Consider the following 15,040-nt stretch of genomic DNA (forward strand, 5'->3'; position numbering starts at 1 on the left):
AAAAGCAGTACACATTTCCTACTGATCCTTTTGCATTTTCTCCTGTCTGAGGAACAGGACAAATGTATATTTTTTTCAACCAAAGCTTCATTCCCACTGAAACAAAGCCAGCCCGTATTCCGCGCACTCATAGCCTTCCTGGTTCCCGTCTATTTGCTCCTGTGGTTTCATTCCAACCTGAAAGGGGGGGTTGGTAGAGAGATCAGCTTCCGCCCACAAAGGGCAGGGAGTTTCGGCAGGCTTGTGTCACTGCGGCCACGCCAGCCAGGATCAGACATCGCTCTTCCGGGGAGAAAATAATTACGCTCCCCCACAGACGGCCATACCTCCAGCACAGGCTTCTGCATTCAGACACAGTGATCAATAATGCATCACTTACAGTGGGAAGTACCACCCTTCCCCAGAAGTCACGAAACCAGGGCTTCCCAGAAGGAGCGAGGGACTGAGCAACAACGATTTTCTTTTCTTTTTTTTACAAGCTGTGCGTTTACCTTTGAAGGTTAATACGCAAGGATACACCCAGCCACGCAACATACAAAGAGGACACACAGTGAACACTGGAAAAGAGGAAACAAAAACAGCCGCAAAGTCTTCTGATCCATGAGCGTATGAAGTTGCTTTATACTGAGTCACCCTAGTTGGGTGGCTTAACTCACTATTTTTCACAACTCAGGGTCTTAGGCAGAGAAGGGACTTTCCTAACACTGCCCCCTCCTGCCCTTGAGATTGTTTAACTGGAGTTGCAAAGGATTGGAACTGGGGATGTAAGAATATAAGAAAAGCCATGCTGGATCAGACCAACGTCCATCAAGTCCAGCAGTTTGTTCACACCGTGGCCAACCAGGTGACTCTAGGAAGCTCACAAAGACAACTGCAGCAGCATTATCCTGCCTGTGTTCCACAGCACCTAATATAATAGGCATGCTCCTCTGAGACTGGAGAGGGTAGGGATGCATCATGACTAGTAGCCATTTTAACTAGTAGCCATGGATAGCCCTCTCCTCCGTGAATATGTCTACTTCCCTCTTAAAGCAGCCTTCCAAGTTGGCAGCCATCACATCCTGGGGCAGGGAGTTCCACAATTTAACTATGCGTTGTGTGAATATTTCATTTTATCTGTTTTGAATCTCTCACCCTCCAGCTTCAGCAGATGACCCACTTTCTGGTATTATAAGAAAGGGAGAAAAGGGACCTTGGGGGTTACAGCACTTTGTATTCCTAGCAATGTATTAAGAGTTTGAAAATGTTGTAAAAAAACATCGCTTTAAAAGGGTTTTTGGATACCACGGCTTATAAATGGTTGGAAGACGACTTCACAGCTAAAGGGGCCAAACAAAGTGCGAACAGTATTTTTTATAACGTTTTCAAACTCTTAATACATCGGTGGGAATACAAGTGCGGTAACAGCCAATCTGTGTGGGGAAAAAAACAGGTGCTCCTCCACAGCCCCACTACAAGACGCCCACAATTGTCCTTGAGTCTCATCCAGCAACACCAGCTCTTGCCCCAGAAGTAAAATGCATTTGGGGTACTGCCCAGTACAGCCTCCTGGATGTACATTAAGGTACTTATGGGGCTGCTAAAGCCCACAGCAGCTGGGAATTCATCAGGTAAGGGGAGGCTCCTGTGGCTTCAGGTGGCCAAGACGGCTGCCTTTGCTTTTGTCTTTTGGAAGGCGCAAGCCTTTTGACACGTGTAAGCAGGGTTGCCAGGTCCCAGCCTGGAGATCTACCCTGTACTGGAGAAATGGGGGCAATGGCAGCTTCTCTCCTTGGTTCTATCGCCTACTCCTCCTCCCACCTGCCCCAAGGGTGGCAGGATGAGGGAAAGTTGTGAGTACCTCATTTCCAGATGCACTGGGTACAGGACATATTTCCAGGTTGAGACCTGGGAACCCTGCAGACAAAGCAAGAGGAACAAGCCCACAAGCGAGGCAGCCTGTGGGAAAGGATCCAGGAGGGCAGTAAATTAGATCAACCAAACAAGGGGGCACTGAAGAGACGGAAGAGTGTGCTGGTAAATGAGTGCCATCTGTTTTTAATCTAGAGGTTGGTTGTTGTTTTTAAATAGGGGTATTTTGAATCTTTTTATTGTTTTTATGCTGTACTTGTTGTAAGCTGCCCTGAGCCCAGCTTTCGGCCATGAGACAGGCGGGATATAAGACCAAAAATAAAATAAAGAGCCTACATTCGATATTTCAAATGGGGGCAGAGCCCAGGAGAACCGCCACCACCTGCCCTTCGAAAAGGGCTACAGAAGCGGATAAAAAGGACACAGTGCCACGTAGATCCAATGCACAGACGTGGAAATGAGTTTTTGTCTAGACATTAGGAAGAAATTTCTAACAGTTAGAGTGGTTCATCAGTGGAACAGGCTTCCTCGGGAGGTGGTGGGTTCTCCTTCCCTGGAGGTTTTTAAGCAGAGGCTAGATGGCCATCTGTCAGCAATGCTGATTCTATGACCTTAAGCAGATGATGAGAGGGACGGCATCTTGGCCATCTTCTGGGCATGGAGTAGGGGTCACTGGGGATGTGGGGGGGGGAGGTAGTTGTAAATTTCCTGCATTGTGCTGGGGGTTGGACTAGATGATCCTGGTGGTCCCTTCCAACTCTATGATTCTAAGGCAAGCCCTCCCCCGCCCCCCAGCAGACTCCAGGTCGCAGGCTCCCAGGGGCAGCATCACATTTACAGCTCTCAAACCGCAACAAAGGCGCAGGGAACAGTGATGTTTTTTTTTTTTTACCCAACACGATTTCTTTGCAACCTGTCTGAAAAACCAAAGCAAGGTCAGGTACCCTCGATAGTTGCAAGAGCGACCACGAAACACTTCGGGGCACACGGCAGAAAGAGACCTAGAACCCACCCACCCCCAAAAAGCAGCAGAGCCAGGTAATGGAGGCAAGCAGAACAATCCTGCCACCACCGCCCCTGTTTACTTAGCAATTTGAGCGCCTCTGTGGGACAGCCAGCCCAGGGATAAAAACCCCAGCCATTAACACTCCAGAGTCTCAAGTCAACTCTGCTTTTCTTCTGTAGAGTTGAAAACATCTGGCACGGCTTGGGGGGAAAGTCGTGCAGCAGGCTGCAGTTCAACCGGCGCGGTCTCTCCCAACATAGAGGAAACCGAGGTGGGTGGGGGTGGGAGCATGCACCTTTTTTTAATTTTTTTATTATTTTTCAAATTAGTTCACATTCTATTGTATCGTTCAATTCACACAGTATTTAATATAAACAGTTTCTTATCTAAACAGATGTATATAATTGACTTCCCCTCTCCCCTCCTCAGTCCATTTAATATCCTTATTTCTCTCTTTGTATTTAATGCCTAATTCATTATAATAAACCATATTTATCATTATCTTAAAATCTAAACTGTAACTTTGGTAACTTAATTACTTCAAACAATTTGAATTAGATCAAGCCATATCCCTTAATATTTCCCAAATTAAATTCAGTTACACAGTATGTTATCCATGCCTCCCATAAATTCAGTGTTTTCTTTTTGATTTATTAATGCAGTAAGTTTTGCCATTTCAGCCAGTCCCATCGTTTTATCCATCCAAGCGGTCTTATCGGGTATCTCGGATGTTTTCCATTTCATTGCATAGACCAGTCTTGCAGCAGTGGTGGCATGTATCAAAAACGGTCTCTGAGTCACTATAGAGTCTGGCATTATACTTAACAACATCATTTCCGGTGTTTTAGGGATATTATGTTGTACTATCAGCCTTAGTTGATTATAAACCATATCCCAGATGAGCATGCACCTGTTGAACGCCTTCTCCACTCGCTTGCACCAACTCTATGCCCAAGGCAGCACCTGTTGAACTACTGTGCGCCGCCCAGGCTTAAAGAGGCAGGAGCCCTGCTGAAAGAAAGCGACCCGCCGCCCCGCACGTCCAAAAATGATTCCAGGATCCAGATCCCCCCCCCCCAATGAGGATCCCGTTGGATTCCCGCAGGAGCCGCCGAGAAAGAAGGCGACCGCGCCGCTCCCCCGTCAGCCAATCAGCGCCCGCGTTCCATTCCCCCCCCCGCCCCGCGCCCTAGGCGGGAGACCCGGAGAGGGGGGGACTATTTTCGCCCCTCAGAGGCGGGCGGAGGGGGCAAGGAGAGTGGGAGGGTTTTTCGTCGCCCGCTTCCCTCACCTGCGATCCAAGCGCCGCTCAAGAACCACAGCAGGGACAGCACGGCCGGCCGAGGCGTCGCCCGAGTCTCCATGGCTTTTTCTTTTTCCCCCTCCCCTCGCACGGACTTGAGAAGCGGTCCGCCAACGAAGAGGGGGGGGAGAGGGCGAACCGACAAGCCCCTCGAGGCGGATTCGGCCACCCCCGGAACTTTTTTTTGTGTTTGTTTGTTCGCTCCCTCCCGCCTCGTTCTTGCTCCTCGACGCCCGCCGGCAACCCGACTCGCGAGCCTCGCTGTGGACTCTGCGCGCGCCTCAGGTGCAGCGCCTCGCCCCGAAGGGCGGGCGCTACCAACTCCGCCCCGCCGGAGGGGGGGGGGGAGGAGAAGAGGAGGAAAGTCAACTACCGTTGACCGCTCTCGCAAAACTTGGAAGGCAGGCTTTGGCTGTTGCTTTTTTTTTTCTCACCCGCCGACCTCTCGTATAACGAGGATGAACGGGAGAGGGGGGAACGGACCCGCACCTGCGTGTCCCTCCCCCCCTACTAGGGTGGTGGTTTCGCCTCAATCCCCCGGGGAATGTATTAAGCCCCGGCCAATCGAGTAGGGAAAGGGGGGGAGGGTGTAGGTAAAGCCCGCTCCTCCCCTTTCCCGGAAAGTGAACTCGCCCAGGTACTGCCTAGGAACGCCCAGCTAGATAAGGGGCAGTTTTTAAAAGGGCAAAAGCCGGTGACTGATTGGGTGGGCAGGCCAGGGCTGTTGAGCCACGAGCGTATTCCATTGGTCAACGGCTAATTTCGAAAAATAGGGGAGGGGTCATAGCTTAAATGGAGTAAGAACAGAACTTGTTGGTTCTTGTAGGTTATCCGGGCTGTGTAACCGTGGTCTTGGTATTTTCTTTCCTGACGTTTCGCCAGCAGCTGTGGCAGGCATCTTCAGAGGAGTAACACTGAAGGACAGTGTCTCTCAGTGTCAAGTGTGTAGGAAGAGTAATATATAGTCAGAAAGGGGTTGGGTTTGAGCTGAGTACTGTCCTGCAAAAGTAATGTGCTAATCATTGTCCTGTAAGTATCAAGATAATGTGCTAATGAGGGTGTGGTATGTTAATATGGAACTAGAACTTGTGTTTTTGCCCACGAGGGCCACCAAATGTCCGCTCTTTTACCTTCCTGTTTATAGAACCATAGAATTATAGAGTTGGAAGGGACCACCAGGGTCATCCAGTCCAGCCCCCTGCACAATGCAGGAAATTCTCCACCACCTCCCCTACACACACCCAGTGCCCAGAAGATGGCCAAGATGCCCTCCCTCTCATCATCTGCCTAAGTTCATCACGTCTGCTATTCACATTTACATACTAATGCTTGTCTGAATTCACTCTCCTCTACTTAAAGACAGATGGATTCACATTCTAGCTGTATCGGAAGAAGTGAGCTGTAGCTTACGAAAGCTCATACCTTGCCAGGAAATATTTTTTGTTAGTCTTTAAGGTGCTACTGGACTCTTGCTCTTTTCTAAGTTCATAGAATCAGCATTGCTGACAGATGGCCATCTAGCCTCTGCTTAAAAACCTCCAGGGAAGGAGAGCTCACCGCCTCCCAAGGAAGCCTGTCCCACTGAGGAACCGCTCGAACCGTCAGAAAATTCTTCCTAATGTCTAGATGGAAACTCGTCTGATTTACTTTCAACCCGTTGGTTCTGGTCCGACCTTCTGGGGCAACAGAAAACAACTCTGCACCATCCTCTATGTGACAGCCCTTCAAGTACTTGAAATGCAGGAAAAGAGGAAGACCCAACAAGAGATGGATTGACTCAATAAAGGAAGCCACAGCCTTCAATTTGCAAGATCTGAACAAGGCAGTCAAAGATAGGACTTTCATTCATAGGGTCGCCATGAGTCGGAAGCGACTTGACGGCACTTAACACACACACACACACACAAGTACTTGAAGATGGTTATTATATCCCCTCTCAGTCTTCTCCTTTTCAGGCAAAACATATGTGTATTTGCTCCTCCAGTTGGCAGTTTCCCAGACTGGGGAGGAATAAAAATAGGATTATCCATCTCAAATCAGGGCCTGGAGTTTCGTTCTTATGGAATGTGATTGCCACACTATGTAGATCTGGAGCAAATAGACGTTTTGGAGAGTGGATTTTATGGGATATCGTATGTGTGTGTTAAGTGCCCTCAAGTCACTTCCGACTCATGGCGACCCTATGAATCAGTGTCCTCCAAAACGTCCTGTCTTTAACAGCCTTGCTCAGGTCTTGCAAATTGAGGGCTGTGACTTCCTTTATAGAGTCGATCCATCTCTTGTTGGGTCTTCCTCTTTTCTTGCTGCCTTCAACTTTTCTTAGCAGGATTGTCTTTTCCAGTGACTCTTGTCTTCTCATAATGTGACCAAAGTGCGACAGCCTCAGTTTAGTCATCTTCGCTTTTAGGGTCAGTTTTTTGTTTTTGTTTTTGGCAGTCCACAGAATCCGTAACACTCTCCTCCAACACCACATTTCAAAGGAATCTACTTCCTTCCTATCAGCTTTCTTCATTGTCCAGCTTTCTCACCCATACATAGTAACAGGGAACACGATGGCATGAATTAACTTGATCTTGGTGGCCAGTGACACATCCTTACACTTAAGAATCTTTTCTAGCTCCTTCATGGCTGCCCTTCCCAGTCTCAATCTCCTTCTGATTTCTTGGCTGCAGTCTCCCTCTTGGTTGATGATGGAGCCAAGGAATAGATGTCATGGGATATCATAGAGATTGCATTTTCCCGAGCTCCATCCCCAAACTTGGCTCTCCCCATGCAGCGCTCCTCGATCTCTAGGGTTGCCAGCTCTGGGTTAGGAAATACCTGAAGATTTGGGGTGTGGAGCCTGAGGAGGGTGGGATTTGGAGAGGGGAGGGACTTCAAAGGGGTTTAATGCCATGGAGTCCACCTTTCAAAGCAGCCATTTTCTCCAGGGGAACTGATCTCTGTCACCTGGAGATGGGTTGTAATCCCAGGAGATCTGCAGCCACCACCTGGAAGTTGGCAACCCTACTGATCTCCAGGAATTTCTCAAGCTGCAGTTGGCAACCCTAGTTAGGTTTTTAATATGCAGATATGAGCAAGTGAAGCATTTCATCAGGCAAAGATGAGCAGTAATGTGTCCTCAGCTGTTGCATTTAACTGTTTAAGGTAAAGGTAGTCCCCTGTGCAAGCACCAGATCATTACTGACACAAAGGGTGATGTCACATCCCAATGTTTACCAGGCAGACTGTGTTTACGGGGTGGTTTGCCATTGCCTTCCCCAGTCATCTACACTTTACCCCCAGCAAGCTGGGCACTCATTTTACCAACCTCAGAAGGATGGAAGGCTGAGTCAACCTTGAGCCAGATACCTTAACCCAACTTCCATCAAGATCGAACTCAGGTCGTGAGCAGAGCTTTTGACTGCAGTACTGCAGCTTACCACTCTGCCCCACGGGGCTCCCTATTTAACTGTTTACGTCTTTCTTTTTTACTTTCTTTTTTTTTGGCATAATTTTTTTTACAGAGGGCAGTTGAAAAGCTGGCAACCCCACGCTGGTTTAAGATATTTTGCTGAACAATGCAAGTATTCTGAGAGCTGCATAAGCTTGTTTTTATTTCGAATGTTTGCATTTAGATTACTATTCTAGTGTTTTAAAATTAGCAAGATTGCCAATAATAAAGTGCCATCAAGTCACAACTGACTTATGATGCTTTCTTACGGGGTTTTCAAGGCAAGAGACATTCAGAGGTGGTCTGCCATTGCCTTCCTGGACTTCCCATCCAAATACTAATCATGGCCAGCTCTGCTTAGCTTCCAAGCTCTGAATTGCACATTGCCTCTGTATTTTTTGTGTGAACATGTTTAAATTTGACATTGTTTCATCTCACCTTGCTTTTCTTGCAGTCCATGATCTTGCTATTGACAGAGCTCTTGTATCACTTTCTGAGAGGTGGGGAAATGTGTCTTATTTACACCATGCCATAACTTCTCAGTGTAAACAAGACAGGCAAGCCTCTACTGGCAGCTTCTATTAAATAACTTCTGTTCTTGTTGTTTTAAAATGTTGCCACTCCTTAGAAAGTAAGAGCTGAACATGGGAGGGAGGAAAGGGAAGAGACGGGGAGGGCGGGGCGGAATGTAAGCAGAGATGAAAGGCTGAAGCGGATGTTTTCCACACACATCCGAAACCAGTCCAAGAATCGTGCCTACCACTTTTCCTCCAAGGACCTACTGTTTCTGATCTGCGTTGCCATTCTCCAGCAAAAGAACTTCAAAGGGAAACTCCAGCATGATAATGCCAAATTAGAATTCATTAAGAAGTTTGATATCATCTCCCAAGGACTTAACCAGGATTGGGGATTCCTTGGCCATTACAGGCAAAATGAGGGAAATTGCCAAGTACTGCTATCAAGAACAGTGTCTATAGCAAGGGTGTCCAACTCATTTGTTTCGAGGGCTGGATATGACGTAAATGTCACTTGGTCGGGCCAGGCCATACCTCACCAGCCCAGATCAGGATTGGGAGGGGGATGGCTGCCTCAGCTGGTGAGTCCGCAGTGGGCTCAAAAGCCCATATTGGGACTAGGGGGTGGCTGGCTTGCAGGCTGCATAAGAGCTCTCAAGGGGTCGGATCCAGCCTGCAGGCTGTGTTTTTGACACCCCCGGTCTATACTTTCCTTGACTGTATTTGAATTTTAGATTTCCCAGGGCTACCGCTAAGTCTCTGTGCCAAGGAATATCAGCCTTTTTATTTCTAAGCCTGCTGTTTTGCACACATTATTCTTGGAAGTAATCCCCACTGAACTCTGTGACACTGGTTTCTGAGTAAACAGACATGGGGATCAGGTTGCATACTACAGAGTGGGGAGACTTCATGTGATGAATATTCCAAAAGATTACCAAGTAACAAAAGGAAAACAGGGCTTGGCTTAGGTGAAAACCCAGCATTGCTCCACCACACCTTCTCTTTTCAAGCCTCTCTCATTAGTCATATCCTATATATATATGATGTGTGAGATCATATGTTTACTTACCCCTTGCAAGAACAGTGTTACATAGCCGGAGTGCCACTTCTCCACACGTCCAAGACTAAACATGATTACACAGAAGGCAGTTTGATTGAGGTCAATGTGCCTTGGATAGCAGCTCTGGACACATGAAGCTGCTGTATACTGAGTCAGACCCTTGGTCTGTGAAGGTCAGGATACTCAGCTCAGGTTGGCAGCAGCTCTCCGGGGTCTCAGGTGGAGGTCTTTCACATCACTAACTCCTTTGATCTTTGGGACTAGAGATGCCAGGGCTCAAACCTGGGGCTTTTTGGGTCCCCCTTTGCCACCAGCAGGAGGTTCTTGGGGCGGAGCCTGAGGAGGGCGGGGTTTGGGGAGGGGAGGGGACTTCAATGCCATAGAGTCCAATTGCCAAAGCAGCCATTTTCTCCAGGTGAACTGATCTCTATCGGCTGGAGATCAGTTGCAATAGTAGGAGATCTCCAGCTGGAGGTTGGCAACCCTTGGCTTTTTGCATGCAAAGCTGATGCTCTACCATTCAGCCACAGCCTTTTCCCCTTTAGAAAGAGCAGTCTTCCTTAAAAACTGAAAAATGGCAGCAAGGCTAATCTTGACAGCCTTGCTAGGGTTGCTGATTCCTGGAAATTTCAAGGTTTGGGGGTGGTTACCTGGGGAGGGACGGAACTCAGTGGGAATGTGATGTCACTCTAAAACTTCCATTTCTTCTAGACCTTGTACCATAGACTTAGAGCAGGGGTCCCCCACGTGGTGTTTGTGGGCACCATGGCCCCCAATGATACCTTTTCTGGCACCTGCCCAGTGGCTTTTGGCCAGCAAGGCTTCTGATTGGCTGTGCAAATCCTTTAAAATGTTGCTTTGGCAGTAGCTGCCACAACAGCACAAGGATCTGCACTGTGTTACTGAAGTTTTACGGCATGGCATTTTGTTGCTGGCTCCGCCTGCTGGGGCACCCATTTTGTGGCAGCTATTTTGTTGTTGTGCCCACTATGTTGTGTCAGCGTTGCAAATGTGCCCGCAGGTTCAAAAAGGTTGGGGACTCCTGATTTAGAAGGTTGGCGCCATTATGGTGTACCATAAAGTCCACTCTCCAAAGTCCCATTTTCTCCAGGGGAGCTGATCCTGTAGTCTGGAGATCAGTTGTAATAGCGGGAGGTCTCCAGCTATCACCTGGAGGTTGGTAACCCCATCCACCACTAGTATCTCAAACTTTTGCTTTTTAACACTATTTATTTGAAGGCCAGCCCTCCCTCATACCAGTGCGGGAGCACGTGTGCGCCTTTTATATGCACTGATGTAATTTGTGAAAGGTTACCTCTGCTATAATAGTAACTAGTGAAAGAGCCAGTGTGGTATAGTGGTTAGAGTGACAAGCTAGGATCTGGGAGACCCAGCTTGCATCGTTCTCCATTTTATCCTCACAATAACCTTGTGTGGTAGGTTAGGCTACATGCACGACGGCTCTGAGGCCACCCTGCGAGTTTCCATGGCAGAACGAGGATTCAGACTGGGGTCTCCCAGACCCTAGTATGACATGCTAAGCCAGGGGTGTCAAACTCAATTGTTTCAAGGGCCGGATCAGACATAAATGTCACTTGGTCTGTGACAGAGATAGGCAAGCGGAAAAGTACTTACTGAAAGTAAAGGGAAACTGTGTCGCCAGGCGGAAAATGAGTGACAACTCCCCCAGCAACACACCTGTACCTTACAAGACCAAGGTGGCGCCCACCTGCCCTGTTACTGGTTTCTGAATGTTTCTACTTCTGAACTAAACTGTTACTTCTTCGTGTAAAATATATAAGGCAGTGTTTGACTGAAAAGGGGGCTCAGACTTTGTGGTGTGAACCTGCTGAGCCAAAGCCGGCTGCAGAATAAAGATACCTGCTTCCCGTCTCTGGGTCTGTGTGTCCTGGGTAAGAGCGTTCCTGCAACATCTCGGGCCGGGCCATGCCTTGCCACCCCAGATTGAGCGGGGGGTGGCTGGCTCACAGACGGAAGAAGAAGAAGAAGAAGAAGAAGAAGAAGAAGAAGAAGAAGAAGAAGAAGAAGAAGAAAGAGTTGGTTTTTATATGCTGACTTTCTCTACCACTCTCTACCCGGCTTACAATCCCCTCCTCTTCCCCTCCCCACAACAGACACCCTGTGAGGTAGGTGGGGCTGAGAGAGAGTGACTAGCCCAAGGCCCCCAGCTGGCTTCATGTGGAGGAGTGGGGGAACCAACCCAGCTCACCAGATTAGCCTCCGCCGCTCATGCGGAGGAGTGGGGCATCAAACGCGGTCCCCCAGATCAGACGCCACCGCTCCAAGCCACCGCTCTTAACCACTACACCACGCTGGCTCTCAAGGGGCGGGATCCGGCCCGCAGGCCTTACGTTTGGCGCCCCTGCTCTAAGCACTCCACCACACTGGAAAAGACTAGGAGCGGAGCTCATTCCCAACTTTGCATATGTCGAAAGCGTCTGATTCAGTGCCGTCTTTCCAAACGCCAGGCTTCAAAAGGGCAGTTTTGCTGCCTGTGGCCCATTATGACCTCATCCTGCTGCCCGCTTCATCACAGTGAGGTCAGCTAAGCTTTCTTCCCCAGTCCTCCTGCATGGGTCAGAGCCTAGCTGGCCATGCCCTCTGGAGCAGCTACTGCGGGTCTATTCCTCAGCCTGACCTTGGCCTTTACCAAAGGTTTCCTGTTCGAGGGCCACTCGCTAGGGCCACCATGCCACCCCAGCCACGTCTGCACGCTGGCCTTCGTCTCTGACAACCCGGTGGTCCTGCGTTGCCATCATGGCTCGCTCGGGGTCCTTATCACCTGGCAGTACCACGATCCGGCCCAGACCGATGAGCGGCCCGTCACTTTCCTGCGCTCCGGGAGCCCCTTTTGGCCGGCAGTCAGCCGAGCCAATTTGCGACGGTTGCAGCTGAAGTCCCGGCTCTTAGCCGGCAACCTCTACATCCCAAGCCCCAGTGCGCGGGACTCCGGCGTGTACACCTGCCGCATGGGCGACGCCACGCTCGCCTATTACCAGGTCGATTTCCAGGACGCTGACAGCATCCACGCCTCGCACGCCAGCCTCGGGGAGACCACCCTGGGCAATGCCACTGCCGACCTGGCCAACGGGTCGCGGGCCAAGCTGTTCACTTCCTGGGGGCCCTGGCAGCCTTGCGATCGCTGCGGCCAACCCGGAGAAAGGAAGCGAGTCGGGTTTTGTTACGCCCAGGTGATCGCCAGGAAGGAGGGCCGTGAGGGGCAGCCGCTGCCGTGCGGAATGGCCCGGAGGAAGCACCCGACGCTGCCCAAGCGGGGGCCAGAGCTGAGAGTGGAAGCCTGCCAGGTCCCCTGCGACGAGTCCTACCCGCTTGCCAAGGCGGAGCCCAACGCAATGCCGCTTCTCGTCTACACCACCTACCACCCCGGTTTCCAGGACATCACCTACTTACGCTGTCCCACCTCTTCCATCTACAGGTACAAGCCTCAGGCGAGGGTGGGGTTGCCAACCTCCAGGTAGTAGCTGGAGATCTCCTGCTATTACAACGGATCTCCAGCCGACAGAGATCAGTTCACCTGGAGAAAATGGCCGCTTTGCCAATTGGACTCTATGGCATTGAAGTCCCTCCCCTCCCCAAACCCCACCCTGATCAGGCTCCACCCCAAAAATCTCCCACCAGTGGTGAAGAGAGACCTGGCAGCCCTAGGCTAGGGTTTTTGGCCCCCATTCCTCAGTCAGGCCAACGAATACTAGGCCTTCTTTTCAAACGGGAACTGAGCAGGGATACTAGGATAAGGCTGGTTCTAGGTATTTTGTTACTAAAAATACAGAGGACACTCAACATCTGGCCAATGCAACTCTAGGCTGAAGCCAAGCTCTTGTGGCCACCCAACCGCCAGCAGCCTGGGCCAAGGAGGAGACCCTATTCCCCTCCCACCGAAAGTGAGCTGAGCCCCTGCAGGGTATCAGCACCTCTCCTTTCTATTGTACAGCTTTTCTATTGCAAATCATCCTTCACCAAGTTGCCACTTCCTCACGAGGAAAACAAACTAACCTTACAGCACGGTCACAGAACACCCGCCTTGCATGCTGAAGGTCCCTGGATAAATCCCTGCCGTCTTAGTGAAGTAGAAGGAGGAGTTGGTTTTTATATGCTGACTTTCTCTACCTTTTAAGGAGAATCAAATCGGCTTACAATCACCTTCCCTTCCCCTCCCCACAACAGACACCTCGGGAGGTAGGTGGGGCTGAGAGAGTTCAGAGAGAACTGGGACTGGCCCAAGGTCACCCAGCAGGCTTCACGTAGAGGAGTGGGGAAACCAACCCGGCTCACCAGAATTAGAATCCGCCACTCATGTGGAGGAGTGGGGAATCAAACCTGGTTCTCCAGATTAGAGTCCACCACTCTTTACCACTACAACACTGGCTCTCTTGGGCAGGATCTCAGATAGTGGGCAGGAGATTTCTCTGTGTCAGATCCTAGAGAGCCATTGCCAGTCAGAACCACTTAAAGAGTCTCAAACCAGCTTACCATCTCCTTTCCTTCCTCTCCCCTCAACAGGCACCTTGTGAGGTAGGTGGGGCTGAGAGAGTTCAGAGAGAACTGGGACTAGCCCAAGGTCACCCAGCTGGCTTCATGTGGAGGAGTGGGGAAACCAACCCGGTTCTCCAGATTGGAGTGCGCTGTTCACATGGAGGAGTGGGGAATCAAGCCTGGTTCTCCAGATTAGAGTCCACCGCTCTTGACCACCACACCATGCTGGCAGTAGCATTCTGTGGTGGTTAAGAGGATTGGGCTAGTATCTGGGAGACCTGCATACACATCCCCAACTCTGCTATGAAGCTCTCATGGATGGCCTTGAGCCAGTCATCCTCGCAGGGTTTTCCTGAGGGAAAAGGAAAGCCATGTATGCCATCTCCAGGACTTAAGAGGAAAGGCGGGACAAAAATGTGCTATTAGGGAAAGATAAGGTAGGGTACAGTACGAAAGCCCATGTACCCCCCACCCCGGGCAGTGCCAGCTTCCGCTCTTACCTGTGGAATGCCATGTGGACCCCGTCATTATCGACCACATTCTCTTCCTTCTCTTCAGCCCCGTTTACTGGCAGGAAGGCTCCACCCCACTGATGCGCCTCCAGCTTCTCCAGCAGAACAGCAGCTCCCACAGCCTGGACGAGGCGACCGGCGGCGGGATCCTTCGCCTCTCCTTCCAGAACCGCTCGCAGAGAGCTTTCTACCAGTGTTACGTCAACGGGCGTTTGGTGGGCAAGTTTCTGATCGCTGCCCCCCGCGCCTTCCGGCCCGCCGGAGAGCTGGCCAACACCTACTCCGTCATTGAGGCGCTGGTGGTGGGGATGTCCATGTTCCTGGTCTTCCTGATGTTCCTCAGCATCATCCAGTCCTGCAGGAAGAAGACGGGAACCACCATGGTCTAGGTGCATGATGCGCCGCAGACACCCCAGAAATGGCACATGGGGTTGCTGGCTAATTAAAAAAATATTGGCTACGTTGTGAATTAGCCTGGGTCCTGCAGCTACACTGAGGCCGCGTCTCAATAGCAAACAGTGTTCTTCCAAAATCAGTGTACGTCACAGAGCCCTGCAGCAATGGGAGGGCTTGTGGCTCAGTGGTAGAGGATCTGCTTTGCACACAGGAAGACCCAGGTTCGATCCTTGGCACCTCCATGAAAAGGACCCGGTAAGGGGTGGCGTGAGAGACCTTGGAGAGCAGCTGCCAGTCCGAAGGGGCAACAGTGACCTTTCTAGATCACTGGTCTGACTCAGAATCAGACTGGAGCAAACAGAGGGGAACAAGACCCAAGCTAACAAACAAAGCTGGGTTCCCAAAAGGTTGGGTGAACTAAAATTAAATGACACAATAACATATATTTA

General features: G+C 50.3%; 2 protein-coding genes across 2 annotated transcripts in view; one reads left to right on the forward strand and one right to left on the reverse strand.

The window, feature by feature from the left end:
• The window catches only part of LSR (lipolysis stimulated lipoprotein receptor), a 43,095-nt gene extending 38,874 nt beyond the window's left edge, over positions 1 to 4,221 (reverse strand). The window contains exon 1 of the mRNA XM_056847017.1: positions 4,149 to 4,221. Coding sequence (XP_056702995.1) covers positions 4,149 to 4,221 — 73 coding nt within the window. The remainder of the gene's footprint in view (positions 1 to 4,148) is intronic.
• Positions 4,222 to 11,783: 7,562 nt separating this feature from the next.
• On the forward strand, positions 11,784 to 14,589 carry FAM187B (family with sequence similarity 187 member B). The gene is made up of 2 exons (XM_056846386.1): positions 11,784 to 12,625; positions 14,242 to 14,589. Exons 1-2 carry the CDS (start codon positions 11,784 to 11,786, stop codon positions 14,582 to 14,584), a joined length of 1,185 nt encoding a protein of 394 aa, XP_056702364.1. The 3' UTR covers positions 14,585 to 14,589.
• Positions 14,590 to 15,040: the final 451 nt, after the last annotated feature.

The sequence above is a fragment of the Euleptes europaea genome, chromosome 3 (genome assembly GCF_029931775.1).
Source record: "Euleptes europaea isolate rEulEur1 chromosome 3, rEulEur1.hap1, whole genome shotgun sequence".
Classification (NCBI taxonomy): Eukaryota; Metazoa; Chordata; class Lepidosauria; order Squamata; family Sphaerodactylidae; genus Euleptes; species Euleptes europaea.